Source organism: Salvelinus fontinalis, chromosome 11 (assembly GCF_029448725.1).
Source record: "Salvelinus fontinalis isolate EN_2023a chromosome 11, ASM2944872v1, whole genome shotgun sequence".
Lineage (NCBI taxonomy): Eukaryota > Metazoa > Chordata > Actinopteri > Salmoniformes > Salmonidae > Salvelinus > Salvelinus fontinalis.
In genome coordinates this window covers 33,403,272-33,429,587 of record NC_074675.1, presented here as the reverse complement: position 1 = coordinate 33,429,587, position 26,316 = coordinate 33,403,272, and the positions used below count along the sequence as shown (strand labels likewise).

Here is a 26,316-nt window from a genome sequence, read left to right as displayed (position 1 = left end):
CAGTCCCCAAGTCCAGAACAGACTACGGTAGGCACACCGTACTACATAGAGCCAAGACTACATGGAACTCTATTCCACAACAAGTAACTTATGCAAGCAGTAAAATCTGATTTTTTAAAAACATATACAACTATGCCTCATGGAACAGTGGGGACTGTGAAGGGACAGACACACGCGTACACACACACATAATAACATACACACTATACACTCGTACATATGGATTTTGTGTTGTAGATATGTGGTAGTAGAGAAGTGGCCTGAAGGCACACACTTAATGTGTTGTGAAATGTACTGTAATGTTTTTAATTGTATGTAACTGTCTTAATTTTGCTGAAACCCAGGAAGAGTAGCAGCTGCCTTGGCAAGAACTAATGGGGATCCATAATAAATACAAATAAATGGGGAATATTTTTACTGTGTGTGTCAGGACTGGTCTCCTGGTTGTACTGTGTGTGTCAGGACTGGTCTCCTGGTTGTACTGTGTGTGTCAGATCTGGTCTCCTGGTTGTACTGTGTGTGTCAGGTCTGGTCTCCTGGTTGTACTGTGTGTGTCATGTCTGGTCTCCTGGTTGTACTGTGTGTGTCATGTCTGGTCTCCTGGTTGTACTGTGTGTGTCATGTCTGGTCTCCTGGTTGTACTGTGTGTGTCATGTCTGGTCTCCTGGTTGTACTGTGTGTGTCAGGTCTGGTCTCCTGGTTGTACTGTGTGTGTCAGGTCTGGTCTCCTGGTTGTACTGTGTGTGTCAGGTCTGGTCTCCTGGTTGTACTGTGTGTCAGGTCTGGTCTCCTGGCTGTACTGTGTGTGTCAGGTCTGGTCTCCTGGTTGTACTGTGTGTGTCAGGTCTGGTCTCCTGGTTGTACTGTGTGTGTCAGGTCTGGTCTTCTAGTTGTACTGTGTGTGTCAGGTCTGGTCTCCTGGTTGTACTGTGTGTGTCATGTCTGGTCTCCTGGTTGTACTGTGTGTGTCATGTCTGGTCTCCTGGTTGTACTGTGTGTGTCAGGTCTGATCTCCTGGTTGTACTGTGTGTGTCAGGTCTGGTCTCCTGGTTGTACTGTGTGTCAGGTCTGGTCTCCTGGTTGTACTGTGTGTGTCAGGTCTGGTCTCCTGGTTGTACTGTGTGTGTCAGGTCTGGTCTCCTGGTTGTACTGTTTGTGTCAGGTCTGGTCTCCTGGTTGCACTGTGTGTGTCAGGACTGGTCTCCTGGTTGTACTGTGTGTGACAGGTCTGGTCTCCTGGTTGTACTGTGTGTGTGTCAGGTCTGGTCTCCTGATTGTACTGTGTGTGTCAGGTCTGGTCTCCTGGTTGTACTGTGTATGTCAGGTCCGGTCTCCTGGTTGTACTGTTTGTGTCAGGTCTGGTCTCCTGGTTGTACTGTGGGTGTCAGGACTGGTCTCCTGGTTGTACTGTTTGTGGCAGGTCTGGTCTCCTGGTTGTACTGTGTGTGTCAGGACTGGTCTCCTGGTTGTACTGTGTGTGTCAGGTATGTTCTCCTGGTTGTACTGTGTGTGTCAGGTATGTTCTCCTGGTTGTCATAAGAAAGTATGGCACATAGAGAGAGTGGCAATAAATGTAACTGTAATAAATCTATAAATGTAAACAGCATAAATACCTAAATCTCTGCAATCTGTGAGCTTTGTAAGCAAAATAAAGGACATACCTGTTGAAATGATCTGTGGTTCAAAGCGTTCTTCCTTTATCCCTGTTCTCCAAGTTAGAAAAACAGAGTCCAAAAAAACAAAAAGACTTTGAAGATACCAGTGAAGACCACGGGTAAAATGGTGAATATATAAAAACAAAATGACCAATCAAGAAGATACCAGTGAAGACCACGGGTAAAATGGTGAACATATAAGAACAAAATGACCAATCAAGAAACTCTGTGTTGGAAAGTCTATCTCTTTCTTGACATAATGAGTCACCTTCGGTCTGCCTCCTTTCTACCTGTTTTTGGCTCCTCTAACTCATCCCTGTCTGCCTCGTGTCTTTGTCGGTGTGACACAGTCCCTCCCTCCCACCTTCTCTCTCATCTTGTCCCTCTATCTTTCCCTCCCTCCCCATGTCCCCCTCACTTCCTCCCATTCTGCTGATCTAGACATTTGGCTAAGGCAAACTCTAACCAGGGCTGAAGTCACACACACACACACACACACACACACACACACACACACACACACACACACACACACACACACACACACACACACACACACACACACACACACACACACACACACACACACACAGAGCAATGTATACAATTTACATCTGTGCTAAATACATTATGTAAATAGCTACTGTACACGTACACTTAATCCATCTCTAGATACAGGTACATACATACATACATACATACAAAGCAGCACTAGCACACCTACATACAATATGTTTCCTTGACAACCTGTTTATTTCATGCAAAATTATTGTAGAATAAAACAACGTCAACAGTGACGTCAAACTCATGTAACCCGCACAAAATCCCAATGCTCCTTGTGTTGCTGTTTCATGACAACAGTACCAAACGAGTGAGGCTTGGTCAGGCATCCTGTCGGTCGGCTGGTAGGTACATTGTTGTCATGTTACAACAGTACGCAGGTTAATATAGTACTCAATTTCCCTTTACACTTCCTGCTATAGACCCAAGTCAATGAGTTGAGCTGTGCTCGCATTACTGTGTGTGTCTGTTTGGTTAGTAATGCCCCTTTCTCGGACTGACTCATTCAACGATCATCATACATACATTAAAACATAGACGAGAATAGAAGACATAGCTGTGTCCCGGCAACATAAAATCAAAACAAACAACGAAACGTGTCCCAGCGACAAGAATAAAAACAATCGGTAACACTTTATTCAAACTCTACGTCGTAACGCTCAATGACAAGAAATCTTCGGACATTTGTTATGATACCGTATGACGTATAGTTCAAATAATGTGCCACCAAACAATCATTGCATTTCAACATGTGGATGACAATGGACATTTGAACTAGACTGATCCATGGGCAGCAATAGCAGCTTATTAATCCCTTATAATATTACCGTTATTTTCCCCCTAAAACACTACAACACAACAACATTAAAAGTCCAGACACACGTTTCCCTTTATAAAAACACAGAGCAAAACCGGTTGATATGATGTCATAATGGATGTGAAACTGGGTGTGATGATGTCATTTCAACCAGTTTTGCTCACTAGGAAATAAAAACAAAATGCTGTGCAATTCAATCCAAAAAGTATTTAGGAGTGATGCAGTCTCTTCACATTGATTTGATTCGTCCATTAATGTCAAGCACCGGTGTCCGTCATTGACTGATTGTGACCTGATCTCTGACACCGGGATTCCATTTTATTAGACGATGACCGTAGAACTTAGAATGATTCGAATTATTCTATGGTGATGGACCTTCTGAAAGTGTCGTCCATAGAGTATATAATACGCAAGAGTGGCTTGTCATAGACCTGCATCGCTCTAGATTGTGCTGATAATGGCAGCCATCTTGGTCAGGTTTCTATATGTGATTCTAAGGTGACGTCAGAGTGATGTCATATCCTGTACCTCCAGCAGCATAGCATCCTGTTCTGTCCTCAGCTGGTCCCGAGTCTGTAGATGAACCACCAGCTCTGTGCTAAGGTCTGATGGGCGAGGCACAGAGACACACCCACATGCACACGCACACACAAACACAAACAAAATGTCAGATCAAAAATGTAAGATCAAATGCAGTTGAACAGATCATTTGACAAAGGTGAAATAAAGGTACAATAATAAGGTTGGTATAACTTATAAATGAAAAAGGTCAAATATAAAGTAGCCTATATCTAAAATATACACTGAGTGTACAAAACATTAGGAACACCTTCCTAATATTGAGTTGCACCCGCTTTTGCCCTCAGAACAGCCTCAATTTGTCAGGACAAGGTGTCGAAAGCATTCCATGCTGGCCCATGTTGACGCCAATGCTTCCCACAGTTGTGTGAAGTTGGCTGGATGTCCTTTGGGTGGTGGACCATTCTTCATACACTCGGGAAACTGTTTAGTGTGAAAAACCCAGCAGCGTTGCAGTTCTTGACACTCAAACCGGTGCTCCTGGCACCTACTACCATACCCCGTTCAAAGGCACTTAAGTATTTTGTCTTGCCCATTCACCTTCTGAATGGCCCATATACACAATCTATGTCTCACTTGTCTCAACGCTTAAAAATCCTTCTTTAACCTGTCTTCTCCCCTTCATCTACACTGACTGAGGTTGATTTAACAGGGGACATCAATAAGGGATCATAGCTTTCACCTGGATTCACCTGGTCAATCTATGTCATGGAAAGAGCAATGTTTTGTACACTCGGTGTAAATATGCAATATATCCTGTGTATTATATAAGTGACCACTCACCTTGTATAGCCTTGTTGAGAGAGTTTTGGTGGGCGTTGAGGTCTTTGAGACTGAAGGCTTGCAGGTCACTACGGTCCAGTCTTCTATTCTTCAACAGCTGATTACAACAAGCTGGGCTCTGAGACACAGGGGACAGAGTGAAGAACAGAATATAAGATAACTGAGGATAATAGCTAATAACAAAACACTGTGCACCCCGAGGGCAGTACTATTAACTGCTAGTCGCTCCTTCCTAGCCACTCCTGTAGATATGATGGGATTGTATCAGACGGCAAGGAGAAGCAAGTGCCTATCCTATACATTCAGAACTACAGGAGTGCAGAGGGGGTAGGGGCTAGGTGTTGATTTGGGATTCAGGTCCCTCCCTCCCGCTCTCACCTCCTGTTTCTGCTCGGTCCTCAGCTTGTTTCTGAGCGCGCTCAGTGCAGCCTTGAAGCCTGATGATTTGCTCTTGGCTGCAGGGGGGGCAGGCAACTTTGGCTGCTGGCACACCTGCACACTGGGACCGCTCTTACCAACCATTTTGGAATTCTTGAAAGGACAGAAACAAAACAAAATGGCATTACGATTGAGATCTGGAATACAAGAAAACAAGTGTCTTTCACAATTCTATGATATATCCAGTCCCTCTTTGTTTCCATTTTGATTCATAAGAGCTGTAGCACTCTATCTATGACCAGCCTTACCTTTTGAGTGTGTATGCTTACCTTCACGCTAACTTTTTTGCAAGTATCCTCATCCTCTTCTTCGCTTCCGCTGTCATTGATGAAGCACAGCTGGAGGTTCATCTGATTCGAAAGACTGATGAGGGGAAAAAACATTTTTTGTTAGTAAGTAGTGAAATGACCCTGGCATTGATGAACATGATTACAAGAGAAGGTGGAAAGTTTTTAAGTTCTTCGGCATACACATCACGGCGTACACATCACGGACAAACTGAAATGGTCCACCCACACAGACAGTGTGGTGAAGAAGGCACAACATAGGCTGAAGAAATTTGTCTTGTCACCTAAAACCCTCAGAATCTTTTACAGATGCACAATTGAGAGCAACCTGTCAGGCTGTATCACCGATTGGTACGGCAACTGCACCGCCCATGACCGCAGGGCTCTCCAGAGGGTGGTGCGGTCTGCACAATGCATTACCGGGTTCAAACTACCTGCCCTCCAGGACACCTACAGCACCCGATGTCACAGGAAGGCCAAAAAGATCATCAAGGACAACAACCACCCAAGCCACTGCCTGTTCAACCCGCTACCATCCAGAAGGCGAGGTCTGTACAGGTGCATCAAAGCTGGGACCGAGAGACTGAAAAACAGCTTCTATCTCAAGGCCATCAGCCAACAGCCATGTAATCATGTAGTAACCAAAAAAGTTTTAAACAAATCAAAATATATTTTATATTTGAGATTCTTCAAATAGCCACCCTTTGCCTTGATGACAACTTTGCACACTCTTGGCATTCTCTCAACCAGCTTCACCTGGAATGCTTTTCCAACAGTCTTGAAGGAGTTACCACATATGCTGAGCACTTGTTGGCTGCTTTTCCTTCACTTTTTCGGTCCAACTCATCCCAAACCATCTCAATTGAGTTGAGGTCGGGGGATTGTGGAAGCCAGGTCATCTGATGCAGCACTCCATTACTCTCCTTCTTGGTAAAATAGCCCTTATATATCCTGGAGATGTGTTGGGTCAGTGTCCGGTTGAAAAACAAATGATAGTCCCACTAAGCCCAAACCAGATGGGATGGTTTATCACTGTAGAATGCTGTGGTAGCCATGCTGGTTAAGTGTCCCTTTAATTCGATATAAATCACAGACAGTGTCACCAGCAAGGCAACCCCATACCATAACACCCCCTTCTCCATGCTTTACTGTGGGAAATACACATGTGGAGATCATCCGTTCACCCACACTGCATCTCACAAAGACACGCCGGCTGGAACCAAAAATCTCAAATTTGGACTCCAGAACAAAGGACAAATTTCCACCGGTCCATTGCTCGTGTTTCTTGGCCCAAGCAAGTATCTTCTTATTATTGGTGTCCTTTAGTAGTGGTTTCTTTCCAGCAATCCGACCATGATGGCCTGATTCACGCAGTCTCCTGTGAACAATTGATGTTGAGATGTGTCTGTTACTTGAACTCTGTGAAGCATTTATTTGGGCTGCAATTTCTGAGGCTGGTAATTCCAATGAACTTATCCTCTGCAGCAGAGGCAACTCTGGGTCTTCCATTCCTGTGGCGGTCCTCATGAGAGCCAGTTTCATCATAGCACTGGATGGTTTTTGCGACTGCACTTGAAGAAACTTTCAAAGTTCTTGAAATTTTCCGTATTGACAGACCTTAATGATGGACTGTCGTTTCTCTTTGCTTATTTGAGCTGTTCTTGCCATTATGGACTTGGTCTTTTACCAAATAGGGCTATCTTCTGTATACCCCCCTTACCTTGTCACAACACAACTGATTGGCTCAAACACATTAAGAAAGAAATTCAACAAATTAACTTTTAAGAAGACACACCTGTTAATTGAAATGCATTCATGAAGCTGGTTGAGAGAATGCCAAGAGTGTGCAAAGCTGTCATCAATGCAAAGGGTAGCTATTTGAAGAATCTGAAATATAAAATATATTTTGATTTATTTAACCGTTTTTTGGTTACTACATGATGTGTGTTATTTCATAGATTTGATGTCTTCACTATTATTCTACAATGTAGAAAATAGTAAAAAATAAAGAAAAACCCTGGAATGAGTAGCTGTTCTAAAACTTTTGACCGGTAGTGTATGTATATAGTGTTTTTATACCATCTAATACATCTTGCCTATGCCGCTCTGTCATTGCTCATCCATATATTTATATTTATATATTCTTATTCCATTCCCTTACTTAGATTTGTGTGTATTAGGTAGCTGTTGTGGAATTGTTAGATTACTTGTTAGATATTGCTGCACTGTCGGAACTAGAAGCAAAAGCATTTCGCTACACTAGCTATAACATGTGCTAACATGTGTATGTGACCATTCAAATTTTATTTGATACCACTCCTCCTGGAAGCTAGCTTTCTTGGAGCTAGCTTTCTTGGATTATTGACCACAAGGTTCTGAGTTCATTTCTTGCCTCTGACCTTATGCTTCTCCCTTGGTTTCATTTCACTATTTCACTGGTGTCAGAAGTGGGATTTATTCCTGATTGTATCAGCCTGGGTACTATACTATTAGTACATAATGAAACAGCACTATCACAACACAATGTTACGTAGACGGCACCGCGCTTCGTACCGAGAAGTTAGGGCTGTCACGCGGCTATTGCAGTCCTCCTCGCCTCCGTCCTCCCAGCTCTCCTTACTCTTCCCTTGCTCCCTGTCTCCTGGCCGGTTCATGGACAGAGTCTTCCCTCTCTCTCTCTCCTCCGGCCGGCTTGCTGACAATTTCTTACCTCGTTCCAGGACACTGGAAGACTGGAGATGAATCAGATATACAGTCGTGAGAAGTACACCCTTTGGAAAGTAGTCCTTTTTTAAATATTTGGACACATGGATATTTGAGCTAATTTCCCAACCACATTCATTGATAAAGGGAACCCAATTTAACAAATCGCACACCAAAAAATGTACTTTGAAAATGTTATGCAATTAAAATAAACCGAAAAGCAATTTCGTTATGCAGAAAAAATGTGTACACCCCTCCCTTTACCTTCACCTAAAATGGCTAAAATTAGAATCAGGTGCATCAAAACAGGTGCAAATTATTAGGGAATCATTAGAGAGTACCTTGGGAGGGTCCAGACTTCCATAAAGATTATAAACTTGGTCTGGTTTGGTCTTAACCATATGGGTGTTGTAACACATCATGCAAAGATCCAAATACCTATCCGAGGCCCCCAGAAGAAAGATTATTGATGCCTGTGAGTCTGGGAGGGGTTACAAATCCATTTCCAAGCAATTCGAAGTACATTGTTCCACTGTCCGACGAATCATCTACAAATGGAGAAAATTCCAGACCACTGGCAATCTACCTAGAACAGGTCGTCCCACCAAATTCATCCCAAGAGCTGACCGAAAGATGCTCATAGAAATCTCTAAGAACCCCAAGGTAACAACAAGGGATCTACAGGCCTCTCTTGCCACAATCAATATTGAAGTGCATAAGTCAACTGTCAGAAAGAGACTGCACAATCTTGACCTACATGGGAGGTCAGGAAGGAAGAAGCCTCTGCTTTCAAAAAAGAATATCAAGACAAGACTGACGTTTTCCAGACAACACCTGGGTAAAGACCAAAACTACTGGAACAATGTGCTCTGGACAGATGGAGGGTGGAGGTGGAGTTGTTTGGCCGCAATGCCAGACGCCATCTTTGGCAAAAACTGCCTTTGAACAGAAGAACCTTATACCAACCGTAAAGCATGGAGGCGGTTGCATTATGGTTTGGGGCTGCTTTGCTGCCCGAGGGCCTGGCCTTTTTGCCATCATTTAGTTAACCATGTATTACATATTGTACCAGAGAATTCTTGAGGAGAATGTGAGGCCATCTGTCAAAAAGCTGAAGCTGAATCGAACATGGATCTTGCAACAGGACAATGATCCAAAACACACAAACTAAGCTACAACAGAATGTCTCAAAAAGAAGAAATGGAGGGTTATGGAATCGCCGAGTCAAAGCCAAGATCTCAATCCTGTCGAAATGCTGTGGGGGGACTTGAAGCGGGTCGTGCATGCAAGAAATCCCTTGAATATAACACAGTTGAAGCAGGACTGTAAAGAAGAGTTGGAAAAAATTCCTTCCAGTCGATATGAGAGACTGATAGACAGTTACAAGAAACGGCTACATTAAGTTATTTCAGCCAAAGGGAGCAACACCAGCTACTGAAGCTTGGGGCGTACTTATTTTTTCCCACACTATGGAATTGCATTTCTGTTGACTTTCGATGAATAAATGATTGCAAAGTATAAACTTTCAGTTTAATTTGTTAAATTAGGTTACCTTTATCTGTCAATGGTGTTGAAGTGAAGATTACATATCCATCTGTCCAAATACTTACTAAAAAATCAAACTTTCCAGGGGGTGTACTTACTTTTTCACATGACTGTAGGTAGCACAAGTTATACAGAGCAAGTTATGGAGAGCCTCTCCTGTGTGTAAGTTTAATAGTTTTTTTAACGAGCTGCCCTATTGGCCAGGTCTCCCTTGTAAAAGAGGTATTCTGAACTCAATGGGACTTCCTGGATAAATTAAAGGTTAAAATTATAATGGATTCAAAAAAAGTTAATATTGTATATTGTTTAGCAGTGCTGTGTAGTCTCCTTCAACACAAAACTAGTCACTGAATAGAGCAGCTGACTGACATTGCATTCATGGACACATTTCATGTTTTTTTGTACAACACTGTGTCCCTGACAGATGCACACCTCTCTCCCATAAATAGACAACTGAGTCACCTGTCCACATCCATAAGTAACAGACAGCATTCAACTATGACCCGTTACCTCTGTTCTTTCTTCTCACTCCTCTCCCCTTCCCCCTCTCCTCTCCACTACCTGTCCAAAAACACCTGTCCCCAGCACTCAACTGTGACCTCTGACCTTTGTTTTTTTCTCTCTCTTTTCCTCTTCCTGTTTCTCCAGCTCTGCGATGCGCAGGCTCAGCGCCTCCCAATGCATTATGGGTAGGCCCAGGTCATCCTCTCCGTATGACCCCTCCTGCCACACCAACGCCGCTCCTTCCGCATCTTCGTCATCATCCTCTTCGTCATCTTCCTCTTCAGCCTCGTCGCTCTGTTTCTCCTCTTCCTCCGTCTCGTCGCTCTCTTTCTCCTCTCCCCGCTCCCTCTCTCTCTCCTTCTCTCCCTCCATCTCTTGTGTCAGTAGGAGAGACTGCCAGCGTGGGTAGACTTCACTCCGCTCTGGGTTGGAGGGTTGTCTAAGATAAAGATGATATCATACTACTTAATAAACACGTTATAAAGAACTATAGTAACCTACTGGTTACTACGCTGTTATAACAACTATATTACACTACTTGGTGGTAGGCAGTGCTTAATTTGTAAATCAGGAGGTGCTGGAACCAAAAGCGAGTGCGAGATGGGGGTGACCTGGGGAGCTCTGAGGTACTGAAAAGAGAAAAAAAAATCACCTTTACAATAAATCATTTCATGCATATCATCACATTTGCGTAGTGACACAAAGCAGTAGAGTAGAGGTACTTACAGAAGTTGCACACATGGGGAACATTGTAGTAGCCTCGGGTCCGGGAAAAATGTGGCCTTTTATAAACGCATTTCATGCAATTCTACGTAATTTTACATGCTTGGAGACTTGGGCAGAATCTTTTTTAATACCGCACAAATGATCGAAATGACAGGCTACTTTGACGCTGACAAACTGAGATCAATAAAAACAACCTTAAATCCATCAGATGAATGGTCAGATGAAGCAGATGCTAAGCTACAGGACTGTTTTGCTAGCACAGACTGGAATATGTTCCTAGGATTCCTCCAATGGCATTGAGGAGTATCTGTCATTGGCTTCATAAATAAGTGCATCGATGACGTCCCCCCCACAGTGACATAACGTACATACCCCAACCAGAAACCATGGATTACAGGCAGCATCCGCACTGAGCTAAAGGCTAGAGCTGCAGCTTTCAAGGAGCGGGACTCTAACCCGGAAGCTTATAGGAAATCCCGCTATGCCCTCCGACGAACCATCAAACAGGCAAAGCGTCAATACAGGACTAATATCGAGTCGTACTACACCGGCTCTGACGCTCGTCGGATGTGGCAGGTCCTGCAAACCATTACAGACTACAAAGGGAAGCACAGCTGAGAGCTGCCCAAAGACACAAGCCTAACGGACGAGCTAAATTACTTATATGCTCGCTTCGAGGCAAATAACACTGAAACATGCATGAGAGCACCAGCTGTACCCGAAAGACTGTGTGATCACGCTCTCCGCAGCCAATGTGAGTAAGACCTTTAGACAGGTCAACATTCACAAGGCCGCACGGCCAGATGGATTACCAGGACGTGTACTGCGAGCATACACATGGGTAGGTAACAACACTGTGCTCAGCCCCCTCCTGTACTCCCTGTTCACTCATGACTGCACGGCCAGGCACGACTCCAACACCATCATTAAATTTGCAGATGATCACCGACAACAACGAGACAACCTATAGGGAGGATGTAAGAAACCTGGCCGTGTGGTGCCAGGACAACAAGAAAACAAAGGTCAGAGGTCACAGTTGAGTGCTGGGGACACGTGAAAAAGACAAAGGAAATGATTGTGGACTAAAGGAAAAAAAGGACCGAGCACACCACCATTCTCATCGAAGGGGATGCAGTGGAGCAGGTTGAGAGCTTCAAGTTCCTTGCTGTCCACATCACCAACAAACTAACATGGTCCAAGCACACCATGACAGTCATGAAGCGGGCACGACAAAAAATATTCCCACTCAGACTGAAAAGATTTGTCATGGGTCCTCAGATCCTCAAAAGGTTCTACAGCTGCACTATCGAGAGCATCCTGACTGGTTGCATCACTGCTGGTATGGCAACTGCTCGGCCTCCGACCGCAAGGCATTACAGAGGGTAGTGCGGACGGCCCAGTACATCACTGGAGCCAAGCTTCATGCCATCCAGGACCTCTATACCAGGCGGTGTCAGAGGAAGGCCCTGAAAATTGTCAAAGACTCCAGCCACCCTAGTCATAGACTCTTTTCTCTACTACCACACGGAAAGCGGCGCCAAGTCTTTGTCCAAGAGGCTTCTAAACAGCTTTTACCCCCAAGCCATAAGACTCCTGAAAATCTTGTCAAATGGCTACCTAGATGATTTACATTGCCCCCCCCCCCCATCTCCACACCACTGCCACTCTCTGTTGTCATCTATGCATAGTCACTTTAATTAACTCTACCTACATGTACATACTACCTCAACTAACCGGTGCCCCCACACATTGACTCTGTACCGGCACCCCCTGTATATATTGTTATTTTTTACTGACCTCTTTAATTACTTGTTACTTTTATCTCTTATTCTTATCCATATTGTTTTAAACTGCACTGTAGGTTAGGGGCTCGTAAGTATGCATTTCACTGTAAGGTCTACACCTCTTGTATTTGGCGCATAAAATTTGATTTGATCAACAGCATAGGCCTACATGTGTGGAGACACATATTGTAGACTACAATATGAGGATGAAATTATAGTCCTAAAAAATGCGATTCGGTTTCACTTACTCACCCAATGATGCGCAGCTCACTCACCGGTGATGGCCGATGCGTTCGTGCCAAAAGCCTACAGTGCATTCGGAAAGTATTCAGACCCCTTGACTTTTTCCACATTTTGTTACGTTACAGTCTTTTTTTCCCCCTCATCAATCTACACACAATACCTCATAATGACCAATTGAATACAGTTTTTTAGAGATTTTAGCAAATGTATTAAAAATAAAAAAACTGAAATGCCTTATTTACATAAGTATTCAGAGCCTTAGCTATGAGATTGGAAATTGAGGTCAGGTACATCCTGTTTCCATTGATCATCATTAAAATGTTTCTACAACTTGATTGGAGACCAATTGTGGTAAATTCAATTGATTTGACATGATTTGGAAAGGCACACACCTGTCTATATCAGGTCCCACAGTTGACAGTGAATGTCAGAGAAAAAAACAAGCCATGATGTCGAAGAAATTGTCCGTAGAGCTCCGAGACAGGATTGTGTCGAGGCACAGATCTAGGGAAGGGTACCAAAAGATTTCTGCAGCATTGAAGGTCCCCAAGAACACAGTTGCCTCCATCATTCTTAAATGGAAGAAGTTTGTAACCACCAAGACTCTTCCTAGTGTAACGATTGTCTACTTCTTCCTCCTCCTCAGATGAGGAGAGGAGAGAGGGATCGGAAGACCAATGTGCAGCGAGGTATGATGACATAATTTATTTATTTAAAGACCAACACGAACACGAAAAAATTACAAAACAACAAAACGACGTAGACTGACCTAAAACATGAGAACTTACAAATACACGAAGAACGCACGAAACAGGTACAGACTACAAACCAAACCCCCCCCCCCCCAAGGTGCGGACTGCGACCGCACCACCTAAACCTATAGGGGAGGGTTTAGGTGGGCATATGTCCGCGGCGGCGGCTCTGGTACAGGACGTGGACCCCACTTCACCCTTGTCTTTGTCCGCTTCTGTGGCCTCCTCAAGGTGGCGACCCTTGCCACCGACCTTGGACTGGGAACCCTAGACATGGGTCCCGCTGGACTTAGGGGCAGCCCCGGACTGAGGGACCACTCCGGACTGGCTGGCTCTGGCGGATCCTGGCTGGCTGGCTCTGGCGGATCCTGGCTGGCTGGCTCTGGCGGATCCCGGCCGGCTGGCTCCGGCGGGTCAAGGCTGGCTGACGGCTCAGGCTGGTCATGGCTGGCTGACGGCTCCGGCTGGTCACGGCTGGACGGCTCCGGCTGGTCACGGCTGGACGGCTCCGGCTGGTCACGGCTGGACGGCTCAGGCTGGTCACGGCTGGACGGCTCTGGCTGGTCACGGCTGGACGGCTCTGGCTGGTCACGGCTGGACGGCTCTGGCTGGTCCTGGCTGGACGGCTCTGGCTGGTCCTGGCTGGACGGCTCTGGCTGGTCCTGGCTGGGCGGCTCTGGCTGGTCCTGGCTGGACGGCTCTGGCTGGTCCTGGCTGGACGGCTCTGGCTGGTCCTGGCTGGACGACTCTGGACAGGCGGGCAGCTCTGACGGCTCGGGACAGACGGGCAGCTCTGACGGCGCTTGGCAGACGGGCACACCTGTAGGAAGGAGACGGAGAGACAGCCTGGTGCGTGGGGCTGCCACAGGACCCACCAGGCTGGAGAGACCTACAGGAGGCTTGATGTTAAGAGAAGGCACCTGAAGGACCGGGCTGTGGGGGAGCACTGGAGCTCTGGTGCGCAGCCTTTGCACCACTCCCCCAGGCTGGAGTACTATTCCAGCCCGTACCCTCCAGAGTGCAGGCACAGGTTGAACCGGGCTGTGGATGAGCACTGGAGATCTAGTGCCTACTACGCGCACCTCTCTCTTAGGTTCCACTCCCACATTTGCCTGGTACGAGCGAAGCGTAGGCATAGGACGTACTGCACCCTCCCAGCGCCCCGGAGACACAGCACGCAGAGCCGGCGCAGGATACCCTGGACCGAAACGGCGTACCGGAGACCAGACAAGCTGAGCAGGCACAACACGCCCCGGCTGGATGCCCACACTCACACGACACTTTCGGGGGGCTGCCCTATAGCGTACCGGGCTATGGGCACATACTGGCGACACCGTGCGCTTAACCGCATAACACGGTGCCTGACCAGTGTCAGTTGCTTATAATAAGCACGAGGAGTGCGCTCAGGTCTGCTACCTGGCTTAGCCACACTCCTTTCTAGCCCCCCCCAAAAAAATTATGGGGCTGCCTCTCGTACCTGTGGCGCTGCCTTGCTGCCTCCTCATATCGCCGCCGCTCAGCTTTCGCTTCCTCCAGCTCAGCCTTGGGGCGGCGATACTCCCCAGCCTGCGCCCAGTGTCCTTCTCCGTTCAAGATCTCCTCCCATGTCCATGAATCCTGGGATTCCTGCGGTTGCTGTCGCTGCCCTTTTCCCTGCTGCTTGATCCTAGTTTGGTGGGTGATTCTGTAACGATTGTCTACTTCTTCCTCCTCAGACGAGGAGAGGAGAGAGGGATCGGAAGACCAATGTGCAGCGAGGTATGATGACATTATTTATTTATTTAAAGACGAAGACGAACACGAAAAAACACTTGGAAAATTACAAAACAACAAAACGACGTAGACTGACCTAAAACATGAGAACTTACAAATACACGAAGAACGCACGAAACAGGTACAGACTACAAACCAACGCTACAGTCCCGTGTGGTACTAACATACATACAGACACGGAAGACAATCACCCACAAACAAACAGTGAGAACAACCTACCTTAATATGACTCTCAATCAGAGGAAACACCAAACACCTGCCTCTAATTGAGAGCCATACCAGGCAACCCATAAACCCAACATAGAAACACAACACATAGAAATGCCCACCCAGCTCACGTCCTGACCAACAAAACAAAGGATTAACACAATAACTAGGGTCAGAACGTGACACCTAGAGCTGGCTACCCGGCTAAACTGAGCAATTGGGGGAGTAGGACCTTGGTCAGGGAGGTGACCAAGAACCCGATGGTCACTCTGACAGAGTGCCAGAGTTCCTCTGTGGAGATGGGAGAAACTTCCAGAAGGACGACCATCTGGAGGAAATATAGTCTGGATATACCATCTGGAGGAAATATAGGAAAGATGAACGAAACAAAGTACATAGAGATCCTTGATGAAAACCTGCCCCAGAGTGCTCAGAACCTCTGGGGCAAAGGTTCACCTTCCACCAGGACAACGACCCTAAGAACACAGCTAGACAACGAGACAAGTTTCTGAATGTCGAGACAAGTCTCTGAATGTCCTGAGTGTCCCAGCCAGAGCCTGGACTTGAACCTGATTGAACATCTCTGTAGAGACTAATGGCGATTTTAGCATGTACATTTTGGTGGGACAAAACAAAAAATGGGATGCATGCCAGCAAAGCCACTACACAACACAACACTAAACAGTACATTAATTACGCTATAACGGTGACAAACGGGTCCCACAAACTGTTAGGGCCTACATAAAGCTGTCCCAACAACAGAGTCCCAACAGCAGTCCCATCACCTTACCACTGCTACACCTGGCTATCAGCGGAGCCTTGTCTGGCAACGAAACAGTTAATTCAGCCTCATTTACTGCATTTAAAAAAACATATCTGATATGGCTGACTTGCTTAAACAAATGTGGTTTCTACTGACAATTAAAATGTACAAACTATGGCATAAGGGGAGGACAAGCGGATAAGAGGCAATCCGTAATTTCGATTAAGACATTAATGAGCGAGCGACGACGACGGACGTAGTCAATATAACTATTTGTTCAGCACCTTTGAAATGTACAGCGACAGAATTCCGAACATGGGCCGTTCTTACAGTGTACTCCCTGTAAACCAAGTCAGAACCGTAGGATAAATAAACGGGGCATATAAGCAGACAATGAAAGCTCTTACAATATTTGATGATTACATTTCTCTAAAACAGGTTATAGGCTACATGTGCACCACCATGTTATAACAGTAGGCGAAATTAAGAGGTGAAAATAGACACAATTATTAGGGTGAGGCACATTGAACGCTGTCAAATAACACTATTTGACGTATTAAATCAGCTTTTAATTTGATACGTCAAATAACAAAATTCTATTATAGAATGTTGTGTGTGCTGAATTTACATGTGCAAGCCAAGCGTCACCACTACTATCAGTAGCACTGTCGAGTCTGTACAAAAAAGTCTGCAAACAAGCAAACACTGGCTACAAACGATGTGTTTACAATACCGCGTTGGTGAAAATGGACCAAATTATTAGGGTGAGGCACATGGGCTACTAACAGCTTACTACACAACATACACTTAGTATTACTTTCTTTGCTACAGTATACATATCTCCCTTGCATATTACATCATTTATGCAGCTGCATACAAGACACTTTTGGACTCACCTTGTGCTGTGCTCACTTAAACAGGAAGTTGGCACGGCAGTCCTTTGTGGGCAAATTTTGTCATCAAAGTCTGGAATTCTCTGGATTTATGGTGGGTACTCGGGACAAAAACACACAACCACTTCACTGAATAGCAGGCTAGTGGTTGCTTTGTAACGCTTGCAGTTAGCCACTGATTCTTTCCAAACCACTCATTGTTTAATTTGCAATTTCCAACTTGTTGTGTAATGTTTATGTCCAATGCCTGATGAGCACCGATACATTTTATCTATAATTTCTCTTCATTATTTCTCTTCATATGACAAGGATTAAAAAGGATTTGTCAGTAGATTGTCGACTTGATTCATGTTGATAACTGCTAGCTAAGATTTTGAAAGTATGATGTTGACATGATCAGTCCAAACAAAGCTACCGTACATATAACGTGATTTGACGTCATTTTATCTGTGGCCAATGATTGTGATTCTTTCCGAGCCTTCTTGGAAGGGCTTTTCTAATGTAACTCTATGGGAGGACCCAAAGGGCTTAAATGTTTGATGTCTACCCCTACTAAGGACTTAGACTTGGCCTGTGAAGTAGTGTCCCCATGAGTGACAGAACACTGAGCCAATCACGGCGCAATGCTCCTATTTTCTGCTGGCTTGCCCCACCACCACAGAATGCACTGAGCTAGGTTGAAACACCTGCATTTTGGAGCTGCTTACTCAAGAAAACAAAAAAGAGGCCATGTTTGTATGCGGTTTTATTAACTCAATGATATATATATATATCTTTTTTTTACATTGTTTGCAAAATGATATGTGAGACGTACTAATGTCAAAATAACTGGCAAAATAGGCAAGCTTCACAAAAAAATTTGGAGCCCCACCTGCCCTGAATGACGGGTCGCCACTGGTAGAGACCTGAGAATAGCTGTGCAGCAACGCTCCCCAACCAGACCTGACAGAGCTTGAGAGGACCTGCAGAGAAGAATGGGAGAAACTCCCCAAATACAGGTGTGCTAAGCTTGTAGCGTCATACCCAAGAAGCCTCTAGGCTGTAATTGCTGCCAAAGGTGCTTCAACAAAGTACTGAGTAAAGGGTTTGAATACATATGTAAATGTGATATTTCAGTTTTATATTTTTAATTCATTTGCAAAAAATTCTAAAAACCTGTTTTTGCTTTGTCATTATTTTATTTTTTAAATATAACTAGGCAAGTCAGTTAATAACAAATTCTTATTTAAAATGACAGCCTAGACTTGGCCTGGGCAAACTGCCTTGTTCAGGGACAGAGTCTTACCTTGTCAGCTCAGGGATTCGATCTAGCAACCTTCCGGTTACTGGCCCAACACTCTAACCACTAGGCTACCTGCCACCCCAATATTATGTGGTATTGTGTGTTAGATTGATGAGGGAAAAAACGATTTAATAAATGTTAGAATAAGTATGTGACGTACTTTTTGTTTTTAAAGTCAAGGGGTCTGAATACTTTCCGAATACACTGTATATCTCACTCGTTTTACTTTGTAAAATAATATTTGGAAGTTTATCAAATATTTTGTTAGGCTAGAGCAGACAGATTAGAGACTTCTCTTTTCAGCAGGAGCCATTTGGTTTCCAACCTGTGTTTTCCCGCAAATGTATTTGAAATATTGCGTAAGTCCTGTTTTGTCTGCATGCTGTTCACTGACAGATTTGCTGCCTGTTCCTGACTCTAGGCTATGTCTTGTTATTGGGCTACACACAATCCACAGCTAGGCTATTTTTTAAAAGACGCTATTGACCTCTGTGGCTAAATGACAAGCATTTTCATGGTGTAGTAGGCTATTCTGAATGATTTCATTATTTTCATTGAACAGGCAGCAGTTATTCTATAACTTTGGCAAATGTATTTCAATTTATCAGGGGCAGTGGTGGAAAAAGTCCACAATTGTCATACTTGAGTAAAAGTAAAGATACCTTAATAGAAAATGACTCAAGTAAAAGTGAAAGTCACCCAGTAAAATACTACTTGAGTGAAAGTCTAAAAGTATTTGGTTTTAAATATACTTAAGTATCAAAAGTAAATGTAATTGCAAAAATGTGTACATTATTTTCTTTAGGAATGCAGTGAAGTAAAAGTCAAAGTTGTCAAACATATACATTGTAAAGTAAAGTACAGATACTCCAAAAACGACTTAAATAGTACTTAAAAGTATGTTTTCCTAAGTACTTTACACCACTCATCAGGGGTGCCTCAGCACCTCCAGAACTCTTTGCGCTATGATTAACGAAGAGGCAACTCGAATGAACTTTGACCGCTTTTATTATATTTTTTACATCGCAAAAAGTTACACTTATTTTTCATGACACAAGAGGTACCGGATCCGGCCAAATACGTTCCGGAATAAAACAGTCCAAAACGGAGGTGACCCTGTTCCGGCAGGATCCGGCAAAAATTAAGCACTGGTAGGCCTACGACTTCAAAATTATATGCAGGAAGAACATTTTACTTTAAAGAAGCTATCAACATTATTCAAATGATTATATTTTGGGACGACTTGAAGTTAGAGTTCAACAGAGAGGAGAGTTTCAGAAAGTTTATGTTTTTGTTAAACGGTAAGGTAACACATGGAATGCCTGGAAACAGAATATAGAGCGTTTCAACTTTATAATGTACCAGTGTAAGTAACTTACAGCCTCAGTTACCAGTGGGTCTATCTATGTGGCTATCCAAACTGCACTCTGAAATGTGTATAGATCAAGACAGACTGCAGAATATAATTGAATAAGAAATAGAAAATAAAGACAGTTACGTAAACGCTGTTTCAGAAAATTGTTTTCAAGACTGATTGATGTACGCTATAGTAACAGTAGCCTATATAATGATAATAGGCCCAAGACGTAGCCTAGAGAAGAAGCGAAGTAAAATAAACACATGACACGTATCGATAGATGTAGCCAATATGCATATTGTTTAGTTAGTCAGTGGTCGATCGTTTAACCCAATAGCTATTTGGAATCGCTTACCAATTTCCCAGGGGAGTAGAAATCACAGCTTCTTGCGCTGTCAAACCGGGGGAGATGATTCTTGTGTCCACATAACTTTCTCTCTCTTCCTTGAGCGAAAACTCTTCCTAGTTTCCCTTTATTCTCCTTCCTTCTTCCCCTCCTTCTTCCTGAGTTTCCACACTTTTTTTCATTCCCCGTTCCTTTATCTCAACCTCTCGCTCACTGTAACGGGAGAAGGGTGTTGAACTGCAAGATTATGGGAAGCTTGTTTACGCTGCTTTGATTGAAGTTACAACCAATGGCAAATGTACTTTAGCAGCCTAACGTTATAGCTGGTTAGTAGCCGAGCATCTCCAAGAAATCCACGAATTCTTGCGCCAAAACAATTGAAACAAAAGCGTAAAACCTTCAGGAATTTCACGGCTTTTCAGTAGGGACACAGAGAGAGGAGGGGTGGAGAGAGACGGGCTGAATAAGTAACGAAAATGGCCAGGTGTCATATTTCACCGTTTTCTAACAGACTACTGAAATTCAAATGGTAGAAGAAAGTAGGATTTGATTCTGTCAATTTTAATTCTGATTGATAGGGAGATGATTACTAAGAGAATACAAATCACGATGTTAGTCAACTTTATTTAGGCTATGTTCCCCCTTGTCGTGTTAGTAGTATTTGCGACTAGTATTCTGCCAGCAGCACAAATAATAACGTCACTTTATATGGTAATCAGTAATCCTTAAAAATGAAAGACCGCATTTCTAAACCTTGCAAATCAAATGTTATTTGTCACATACACATTCTTAGCAGATGTTAATGCGAGTGTAGCGAAATGCTTGTGCTTCTAGTTCCGACAATGCAGTAATAACCAACGAGTAATCTAAGCTAGCAATGTGGATAACTCATTCAAAAGATATTACATTTGAATCAATGTCCATTTGTATTGTGCTTATAAGCAAATACAATACATCATTTATGGAAACAATTACAAATGTTCTTCTAAAAACATTTTAAGGCCACTATCAAAAAATCTATGTTCAGACTGGTATGTTCACAATATTGGGTTGTAGAGAAAAAATGATTCTATGTGCAGATGTAAAAGTGGGGCTGGGAATACTCAGTGAGGTCTGTAGAATCTATATGGGGTTATTTCTTGGTGGACTGCGGTCTAAATACCCAGCAGCACTCCATTCCACCTATTCCATTGTTCCCAATGCAATACACTGTAGGCCTATAAAAGACACATTGGCTTGTGGAGAAAAAAACTATTCTATGTGCCAGGTAAAAGTGGGGTTGGGATTACTCATTAGGGTCTGTAGAATCTATGTATGGTGTTATTTCATGGGGGACTGTGATCTAAATACCCTGCAGCACTGTCTACTCCACCCATTCCATTGGCCACAATGCAATATACTGTATTTGAATCACCAAAGACAATTTGGGCTGTAGATGAAATATTGGTCTGAAAATAGTAAAGATTAACCCTATCAACAACCCTCAGTATTTCAGCTACTTAATATAAACAGTGCAGGTTGAACCACGTTAACTTACTACCGTCACCAATTTCATAAAATGTCAGTTAATTCAAGGTCTAACACACTATTCATTTCAGTCCACACTTCATGAAATGTATCGGCTTAGAAATTCATGGTTTGACATACTCTATGATACATTCATTGATTTCAATCACCCATTCCATGAATGTGTCAATTAAAAATACCTGCTCTGACACACTCTATGATACACTCAGTCACTTGAATCACAAATTTGAATCACTTATCGAATAAATCCATAAAATGAGTGATGGGCACCGATATGGAAAATGTACAGTCAGGTCAAAAAGTATTGTCACACTTGATAAAGATTATCAAAAAAAGAATATAAAATAAATAATCCAAATACTGAGCTATATTGTATACAAAAGAAATGGGACAATTATATTATTTTATGCTAATACAATTGCTCAGATAAAGAGATCATTGATCTCTTTTAATTCTCTTTTAATGAATGAACACCGAAACACAAATTAGGAAATGGCTACCCAAATATGATCCCCAATCAGAGACAACGATAAACAGCTGCCTCTGATTGGGAACCATATCAGGCCACCATAGAAATACAAAAACACCTAGATGACCCACTCAAGTCACTATCACGCACCAACCAACACAGAGAAAAAACAGCTTACTATGGTCAGGGCGTGACAGCCCCCCCCAAAGGTGCGGACTCCGACCGCAAAACCTGACTCAATAGGGGAGGGTCCGGGTGGGCATCTATGATGGATGACGCAGGGCGTCGAGGGCGGCTCCGGTGTGGGACGAAGTACCCACTCCGCTCGCAGATACGTCTTCCTCCATGGCGGATCTGGTGCGGGGATCATTGCCGGAAGCTCCGAACCGTGGGTCGATGCTGTAGGCACCGGACCATGGATCATCCTTGGAGGCTCCGGACTGAGAACTCCTGCTGAAGACTCTGGACTGCAGATCGTCGCTGGAGGCTCTGGACCGCCGACCGTCGCTGGAGGCTTCGTCGCTGGAGGCACCGGACCGTGGATCATCGCCGGAGGCTCTGAACTGGGAACCACCACTGGAGGCTCCGGACTGCAGATTGTCGCCGGAGGCTCTGGACTGGGAACCCCCGCCGGAGGCTCTGGACTGCGGACCGTCGCTGGAGGCTCCGGACTGGGGACCGTAGCTGGAGGCTCGGGACTGGGGACCGTAGCTGGAGGCTCTGGACTGGGGACCGTCGCCGGAGGCTCCGGACTGGGGACCGTCGCCGGAGGTTCCGGACTGGGGACCGTCGCCGGAGGTTCCGGACTGTGAAACGTCGCCGGAAGCTCTGGACTGGGAACTGTCGCCGGAAGCGCTGGACTGGGAACTGTCGCCGGAAGCTCTGCACTGGGAACTGTCGCCTGAAGCTCTGCACTGGGAACTGTCGCCTGAAGCTCTGCACTGAGAACTGTCGCCGGAAGCTCTGCACTGGGAACTGTCGCCTGAAGCTCTGCACTGAGAACTGTCGCCGGAAGCTCTGCACTGAGAACTGTCGCCGGAAGCTTTGCACTGAGAACTGTCGCCGGAAGCTCTGGACTGTGGAGGCGCACTGGAGACCTGATGCGTGGGACCGGTACAGGTGGCACCGGGCTGATGACACGCACCTCAGGGCGAGTGCGGAGAGGAGGCACAGGACGCATTGGACTGTGGAGGCGCACTGGAGACCTGATGCGTGGGACCGGTACAGGTGGCACCGGGCTGATGACACGGACCTCAGCACGCTCGCTCTGCAGCACTCTCAACGCCAGCACCTTTCCCCGGAATCTTGCGCCGAGCTCCTCACTCGACTCCCTGACTGGCTCTGGTTCACTCCTCGGCTCCGCCGACTGCTCCATGGGCCCCCCCTAAAATAATTATTGGGGTTTCTGTGGCCTTCCTCCCCGACGTCATTGCTGTCCTCTCATGCTCCTATGCGACTCCCGCCAAGGAAGGCGATCCTGTCCTGCCAGGATTTCCTCTCAAGTCCAGGATCCCTTCCCATCCAGGATCTCTTCCCAAGTCCAGGATACTTCCTCCTCCTGGGCACGCTGCTTGGTCCTTTGTTGGTGGGATCTTCTATCATGTCCGTCGTTAGAATGAGACCAAGGCGCAGCGTGGTATGCGTACATTCTCTTTTAATGAATGAACACCGAACAAACCAACCAAATGAACAAACGAAACGTGAAGCTATACAAAATGTTGCTGACAGGCAACTACACATAATCAAGATCCCACAAACACAAATGAGGAAATGGCTACCCAAATATGATCTCCAATCAGAGACAACGATAAACAGCTGCCTCTGATTGGGAACCATATCAGGCCACCATAGAAGTACAAAAACACCTAGATGACCCACGCAAGTCACTATCACGCCCCAACCAACACAGAGAAAAAACAGCTTACTATGGTCAGGGCGTGACAGATATTGATATCAAATCGGTTTGTAGAAAATACATTGCAACTGTGTGACCGTTCACTTTTCTGTAAAGTCCAGACAACTACTTGCGGAATTCCCATTGGGCCAGGTGTGTTCTGGTGGCATTAACCTACATAACCAGTTTTAATACAATGGGAAGGCCACCCACAGTTGATGGCTCACCAGCAGGCAATTAAGTATGGTAAAAAAAATAAAAGATAATTATGTATGGTAAGCAGCCTGTGAGAATGTCTGTGAGAGGTTTGCTTTGTGCATGCAGGAACAGGCATGTAATGCCTTTTTACAGAGTTTAAGAAGAATAAACCAATATCACGATATCCCTTTCTTATATCGATATCAAACAATATTAATATCATATCGAACTATTAATATCAGTTCCCACCACTACATTAAATGAATAACACATTTATATTTAAACATCATTGAATTATTAAGCATATAGATTAATTTAATCAGTCTGCTGTGTCCTTCAAGCTTAAAATCTTAACTTCTTTCAACTAAGTAATTTCCTCTCTGATAACTCAGGAAAAACATAGTCTCGCTTGCCATTGTGAAAAAGTGGATTCACATTGCTCTTTAATAAGCCTGCTTTAGAGAACAAGCACTCATAAACACCACAACTGCTACCGTCTGACTGTTTTCTAAAATGGGGGCACTGATGAGAAAATTCAAAGCTTAGTGTCATATCCACTACAACCCCATACATTGTCAGACACTGTAGTGACAGATATTTCTGAATTGGAAGTAGTGTATCATTTAATTATATTTCATACTAAAAATCCATCATCTTAAAACTTCTTATGGATAGGGGGCAGCATTTTCATGTTTGGATGAAAAGCGTGCCCAGAGTAAATGGCCTGCTACTCAGTCCCAGTTGCTAATATATGCATATCATTAGTAGATTTGGATAGAAAACACTCTGAAGTTTCTAAAACTGTTTGAATGATGTCTGTGAGTATAACAGAACTCATATGGTAGGCAAAAACCTGAGAAAAAATCCAACCAGGAAGTGCGAAATCTGAGGTTGGTCGTTTTTACAACTCATTCCCTATTGAAGATACAGTGGGATATGAGTCATGTTGCACTTCCACGGCTTCCACTAGATGTCAACAGTCTTTAGAACCTTGTCTGATGCTTCTACTGTGAAGTGGGGCCGAATGAGAGGGGAATGAGTCAGAGGTCTGGCAGAATGCTTTGAGCTCGTGACGCTCGTTCATGTGAGAGCGAGCTCTGTTCCATTTGCTTTTCTGAAGACAAAGGAATTCTCCGGTTGGAACATTATTGAAGATTTATGTTAAAAGCATCCTAAAGATTGATTCTATACTTACTTTGACATGTTTCTATGACCTGTAATATAACTTTTTGGACTTTTTGTCCGTACTTTCCGCTGGACTTGCACGCCCGTCGTGAGTTTGGATTTGTTTACCAAACGCGCTAACAAAAGGAGGTATTTGGATATAAATGATGAACTTTATGGAACAAATCAAACATTTATTGTGGAACTGGGATTCCTGGGAGTGCATTCTGAGGAAGATCATCAAAGGTAAGAGAATATTTATAATGCTATTTCTGACTTATGTTGACTCCAACATGGCGGATATCTTCTTGGGTCGTGTTGGTCTTTGAGCGCCGTACTCAGATTATTGCATGGTTTGCTTTTTCCGTAAAGTTTTTTTGAAATCTGACACAGCGGTTGCATTAAGGAGAAGCATATCTTTAACCTGTTGGGGATGGGGGCGCTGTTTAGACTATTTATGCTAATGTGGCTAATTTTTTAAACGGCTTCCCACAAAATCCTTGATCGTACAATATGCATATTATTATTATTATTGGATAGAAAACAGTCTATAGTTTCTATAGGAGTTGAAATTTTGTCTCTAAGTGGAACAGAGCCCATTCTACAGCAATTTCCCTGACATGGAGTCAGATTTGAGAAACGTTGGCCACTTTTCTGAAGTCATTTAAACGGGCACTGTCGTTGCTATGACTATACGGACACTTCTTACGTCTTCCCCTGGATGCCTTTACGTGATGACGATTCCAACGGGCTCGATTGCTCGTTCACAGGCCCTACAAATGAAAAAAACCTTTAGCTAGCAAGTCTTTTCTTGCTGCGTAACGCGCGTGGAAGACACCGACCCTCTCCTGTTCCAAGCATTAGTTTAGCCTGTTATATTTCTCCGGTCATCTTTTCACTCGTTATAGGAGTTACAAACATCACAAAGTAGTTAATTTAAAGCGTTTTATAGCAATTTATATCCGTTTAGTGCGATTTTGGGACATTTATTTTTGCAACGATGTGAAAAGTTGGTCACGCTTTTCAGTTCATCCCGAACGTAGTTGACATTTCCACATGGCAAGAG

At 44.2% G+C, this 26,316-nt stretch overlaps 1 protein-coding gene across 1 annotated transcript; it reads right to left on the bottom strand.

Annotated features, from left to right (window-relative positions):
• Window positions 1-2,380: 2,380 nt before the first annotated feature.
• Window positions 2,381-20,448, bottom strand: si:dkey-6n21.12 (schwannomin-interacting protein 1). Its single transcript, XM_055938477.1, has 7 exons — window positions 20,008-20,448; window positions 9,975-10,311; window positions 7,674-7,852; window positions 5,103-5,196; window positions 4,774-4,926; window positions 4,396-4,513; window positions 2,381-3,638 (listed from the first exon to the last, which is right to left on the bottom strand). The coding sequence occupies exons 2-7, from the start codon at window positions 10,242-10,244 to the stop codon at window positions 3,538-3,540; spliced, it is 915 nt and encodes a 304-aa protein (XP_055794452.1). The 5' UTR covers window positions 10,245-10,311; window positions 20,008-20,448; the 3' UTR covers window positions 2,381-3,537.
• Window positions 20,449-26,316: the final 5,868 nt, after the last annotated feature.